The following is a 6000-nucleotide window of genomic DNA, read 5'->3' on the forward strand; positions in this document are numbered from 1 at the left end:
TACGTGGACAGTAGTTGATTGTCCTCAAGATAAACCAACGGTAGGATGCCGATGGATCTTTACTGTCAAATATAAGGCTGATGGGTCCATTGAAAGGTATAAAGCAAGATTGGTGGCCAAAGGATACTCTCAGACTTTTGGGTAGACTATCAGGAGACATTTGCACCCGTTGCAAAATTAAACACAATCCGTGTCCTCTTGTCTCTTGCTGCAAATCTGGATTGGAAACTACAACAACTGGATGTCAAGATGCATTCCTCAATGGAGATTTGGAAGAAGAGGTGTACATGGACCTTCCTCCTGGATTTGACATTGATAAGTATGATGGAAAGGTGTGTAAGCTGAAGAAATCTCTCTATGGTTTAAAACAATCCCCACGTGCATGGTTCGGGCGATTTCAAAGGCTGTTTTTAAACAAGGTATACCCAAGCTCAAACTGACCATACAATGTTCTATAGGCACTCTCAACGTAAGATCACCATCCTCATTGTAGATGATATTATCGTCACAGGTGACCATCATGAAGAAATAGAGAGACTAAAACACGGCACTTGGAAAGGAGTTCGAAATAAAGGACCTGGGAACACTTCGGTATTTTCTAGGGATGGAAGTTGCAAGGAGCAGAACTGGTATATCTGTGTGTCAAAGAAAATATGTATTAGACCTCTTGAAGGAACCGGAATGCTTGGATGTAAACCATCTGATACTCCAATAAGTCCCAATCATAAGTTGGAGAGAGCCTAGATGGGGTACCCGTTGATAAAGGGAGATATCAGCGTCTTGTTGGAAGATTAATCTATTTATCCCACACTAGGCCGATATTGCATTTGCAGTGAGTGTTGTAAGTCAATACATGCATGCTCCTACTGAAGAACACATGGAAGCCGTCTATCATATTCTTAGATATCTTGAAGGAACTCCAGGGCTTGGATTATTTTTCGGAAAGGATGATGACAGAAAGATTAAGGTGTTTACAGATGCTGATTGGGCAGGTTCTATTCAAGATAGGAGATCTACAACAGGATATTGTACCTTCGTATGGGGTAATCTTGTTACATGGAGGAGTAAGAAACAATCAGTTGTTTGCAAGTAGTGCTGAGGCTGAATTCAGGGCATTATCTCATGGTATTTGTGAGATAATGTGGCTGAAACTCTCCTTCTCCAAGAACTCAAGATCAGGTTTGATAATTCAATGGAAGTCTATTGTGACAACAAGGCTGCAATTGCTATTGCACACAATCCAGTGCATCATGATCGTACTAAACATGTTGAGGTTGACAGGCATTTTATCAAGGAGAAGATTGAAGAGAAAATTATAAATCTGATGTATGTTCCATCATCAGATCAAGTTGCAGATATCCTGACAAAAGGACTCTTGAGACCCGTATTTGAAAGGTAGTTGATCAAGCTGAAACTGTTCAATCTGTATAGTCCAGCTTGAGGGGGAGTGTTGAATTAGTTAGAAGTTAAGATTACGTGGACTTAGTTAGAAGTTGTTTTAAAGTTGTTTAGATTTTGTGTTTAAATTTAGCAAATAAATCTCCTTTTTTGTTAGGGAAGTTAGGAGGTTATTCCTAGTTTTGTTTCCTCTTGTAACCTATAAATAGTGCCTCTATTCCTCATCTTTGAGAATTTATTTCTTCTCTCTTTTTCTCGTGTATGTCTCTCTGGTGTCTCTATCCTTAGTTTTTATATTACCATCAATGAAATTGTTTCTTTCACTAAAAAAAATATTTTTGTTTTTAACAAGAAACAAACTCATATTCATAGTTGAAAAAAATGTGAAAAACAGCTCAAAAAACCCGCCAAAAAAGATATATAGTGCGTCACAGAAACTAAAAGTTTAAACAAACTCATTCTAGACTTAAAAAGGCAAGCCAACTTCGAAACTTCCCAAATAGCATCATTGAAGCTTAAAAAACTGATGCAGAACTCAAGCTTTTCCATTCAAACCAAATCTTCAAAACGGAAGGAAGCCCATTGTCATACCAGGCTGCCTAATCAGCCAGTATGCACTTGGTCTTAGACAAGCCATGATAATTAGCATGCATTTTTAGTAATGCTGCAATTTGCATTCAAGTTCTTTTTTACCACAGCATCAACGTGAATCCCCTACATGGACTGTATTCCTTGTAATGATTATATATACCAGATAACTCATGAAAAGTTACAATTGCAACAGTTTGAATATCACATATCCTCTCGTTGCTGCCAATTGAATATTGAATATTTTCGACTGGTATAATTGGAAAATATCTACAGATACTCATTGAAAAATTAACGTAATTCGAAAAATCGTTTACCATTTAACAGCTCTTAAAACTATCTCTTATCTATGCATGCAGCCAATAATGACCTATATTGCATAAGAGAGTATCTGAACCTGAGATATCGCTGATATGATTTGGATCCTGGGCTTTCAATTAAATAGAGATAGGGCCCTACTAGACAACAGTATTGTCGTTGCCAAACAGCTTCCCTGTTTCCAACACCCTATTACACAGGATGGGAAAGAATGAAAGAGATAGAGATTGATAAATATATGAGCTAAAAATTTGAAGAAACACCCAGCTCAAGAGTTCGAAAGCACAACCTTCCTAATAAGAACAGATAGCCACCCCTCAAAGTCTGCTTGATTCCACGGTTTGAAGTAATCTGAATTTGTACTATCCTCCTGAAAGATCTTCAGAATTTTAACAGTCGGTGATACCTTGCTGGAGAAAAGTGAAACCCCAAAGATGGCAATCGTACTGCAAGTCTTGTTGAAGGTAAGAAGGATTCTCCGACCTAATCTGTATGTAATAAAACAGGTCAATTTTAAAGTTCAAATATGCTTTCAAAAAAGCACATAAGTAATGTGATGTAATTACCAGCCCGTTAGTTTTATTAGTTTATTAGTTTGAAGGATGAAGTTAGTTGGTTAGCTATTATTTTATTGGTTAGTTAGCTGTTATTAGTTAGTTCTTGTTAAATGTCAGCAGCCTTCTTCTATAAAAGGGGCAGTGTTCTCCTGATGTGGTTGGATTGGATCTTCATTAATACAACTTTCTCTAATCTTGTTTTACACACAAATTGGTATTAGAACACCAAGATTCTTCGGCTGCAAAACTCACGGCAAGCAAGAAAGCCCCCACTCCTGCCATAGGAGACTCTTATCTTGCCAAAAAAGAGGCGAATCAACTCAATGCCCTCTCACCACGAACCACAACCTGACGAGAACCGCAACCTGACGCTTGCTGTCGGTTGGAGAAGTATTCAACAATATCCATAGGAATGTAGGTGGGATGCGACAAATGATAAGCATGATCACATAACAACTAAAAGCCTTAAGCTTACAACAAATCAATGGTATGTTCAACAAAGAATATGGAAAGAACCAAGATTCATTCAACAAGAATTCAATCGAAATCCCATATTTCAGAAAATAATCGAGTTGGATTCAGATTCAAGCAAAGAAGGAATCAATTATGAAGGTCGGTCTTTAATCAGAACCAATACCACACAAATTTCGGCAACCAGAAGGTTCAAGCAAATCTTGGAGTTTGTATGAATTTCACCAAATTAGTTTCATACAAGAATGATATTTTGCCACCAAACTCAAACAATGGCCCATAAAATTTTTCTTTCTTCTTGTACAAACTCCAACAACAACTGGAGAATTAAAAACCAGGCCATACCTTAACCAAGATGAAAATTTTGCCAGCAGAGTGAAGACACTGAAGACACTTCAAATGATTGCATAAGACCAACAAAAGTTTCAGAGTATGCAAGGTGACTCAAATTTGCTTCAAGTTGATGTCTTCGTTGTTGATTTGAGAAATTACGGAATCCAAAACTCTTCTCAAATTAAGGCAATTGAACAAGAAGATAAGTTTTTTTCTCAAGTTTGAATTATTTTAATGAGAAGATGAAGTTTCAAAAAGAAATATCCATGAAAAATCGAAACTTTCTTTGGAGTTGGAGCCCGCCATGTTCGCCCACTTCAAAGTCTTCACCTTTAGATAACAAAACAAGTGTTCGCCCTTTAGGTCGCCAAACTACAACCGAGTTTCGCCCTTCTCATTTTTTGGAATGTCCCTTTGGTATTCTTTATCATCTCCCGATTTTTTATATCGATATATCTCCCATTCTGACGAGTCGTAATAGTCATTGGTTGAAGGTTTGGGCCAATCGCAATTCATCACCATCTTGCCCGAAAGCAAGCACTAATAAGGCAGCTACCTTATGTATGTAAAAACAAAAACAACAAACAAAAAAAACAAAAACAAAAAACAAAAAAACAAAAAGAACCAAAAAACAAAAAACGAACAAGGTCTTACGACGCAACCGTTTCAAATGCATATCCCATTTTTGCACAACAGGGTTACGAAAATCCACAAGAAGCAACCAGCAGTATTGTTTGCGCCAACTACGATTTAGCTAATACGCGCATATGACCCTCATAAAGGAAGTACCAATGAAGAGGCTCCCGGATCAAATGCCTTTCTGAACCCTCCAATAGGAGCTAGTTGATAGGTCACTTTCCACATTTGAAGCATTGAGATTTCATCTTGGATTTCAAACCTCAAGCCCGAGATCACAATCATTGATACAGTTTGAGTACCAAGCTATCAACTCGATATACTTACGAAAAAGCCTTCAATGTAGTGATGAAATGTTGATAATAATCAATCCTATTTATTTTTGTTTTCGCCTGAGCACCTGAGGCTACACCTTAGCACCTTAGGAATCTTGTGACCAGCTTCCAAATACTGTGATAAGGATTTTTACCGTGAAAAATCCAAAGTTGAGGTTCCAACTAATCCTGTCCATCCGGTTGGATAATGTACCAGAGTGAAGCAATCAAGTAGAGAGGGAAGCTCAATGATTTCCACTTCTTTGAGTTCCTTATAGCTTCAATATTCCAAGCTAAAGAAATGTTGTCAACAATCTGAAACTGAGCTGACCGGGTTAGTGCAAACTAGAAAGAGATGGGAAACCTTACTTTAAAAGGAGAGTTGCTTCCAAGTGTCATACCAAAAAGAGATGCAAGTACCAGCTCCAACAACAGAAGAAATATGCTGCTTTGCTAACACCAATGCTTTGAAATATTAACCCAAGGACACCAAAACATCTGTTGGATGAGGAAGCGATTGCCAATTGAAAGAATCTGTATTTTTGACCACAAGAAGAAGCAAGTTTATATTTTTAAGATTGTTCACAGCCTTCCAACTCCATTGAGACGAGTTTAGTTTTAAGAGGGAAGGAAACTAATGTAATTACCCGCGCCCGTTGGTTTTATTAGTTATTAGTTAAAGGCTGATTTAGTTGGTTAGCTGTTTAGTTCTTGTTAAATGTCAGTAGCCCTCTTCTATAGAAGGGGCAATGTTCTCCCTGATGTGGTTGGACCTTCATTAATACAATTCTCTCTCTCATTTGGTTTACACAATAATGTTTTAACCACCAGAACTCTTTTCATCTAGGAAGTTTACCTGTTGCAGCTTTAAGATAACCCCACACTGTCAATAATAGGCAAGATATTAATGTATGTTCCATGGGAAGATTTATCAGTATCTTTGCCAAAAATTTGATTCCAGCTGTAATCACCGTCAACCAAAATGCAGAGACCATCACTTAAAACCACATCAAAATGTAAATACATATCCAACTCCCTGCGGAGACACGTTGTCATGGTCATCCTGCAGACTTAAAACCATATATAAGACCAATAATCAAAAGGTGCATGTATGAAATTTGCCTACTGAATAGTACGTGGCTTGGAAATAGAGGAGGATTACTTTGCATGCTAAATAATCAATGAATTAAAGTCATAGATGCTACCAATGTCATGAAGTACTACAAATATTGCATTTATGAATACCATTGGAAACATATCAAACAAGATTTAAAGCTTATTTCTACTAATTTTATCTGAGGATGGAGTTCATTTTCATAGTTGCATTAGTTCATTTGGAGTGATGATTTCAAGTTCTAAACATTTTGGCATGTTGGCCCTCCTTT

General features: G+C 37.4%; 1 protein-coding gene across 1 annotated transcript in view; it reads right to left on the reverse strand.

The window, feature by feature from the left end:
• Positions 1–3304, reverse strand: part of LOC148207649 (uncharacterized) — a 51372-nt gene extending 48068 nt beyond the window's left edge. The window contains 3 exon segments of the mRNA XM_088118387.1: positions 2384–2493; positions 2594–2792; positions 3210–3304. Of these exon segments, the coding sequence (XP_087974513.1) occupies positions 2384–2493; positions 2594–2792; positions 3210–3304 (404 nt within the window).
• Positions 3305–6000: the final 2696 nt, after the last annotated feature.

The sequence above is a fragment of the Momordica charantia genome, unplaced genomic scaffold (assembly GCF_013281855.1).
Source record: "Momordica charantia cultivar OHB3-1 unplaced genomic scaffold, Mcharantia_2.0 BLBB01000121.1, whole genome shotgun sequence".
Classification (NCBI taxonomy): Eukaryota; Viridiplantae; Streptophyta; class Magnoliopsida; order Cucurbitales; family Cucurbitaceae; genus Momordica; species Momordica charantia.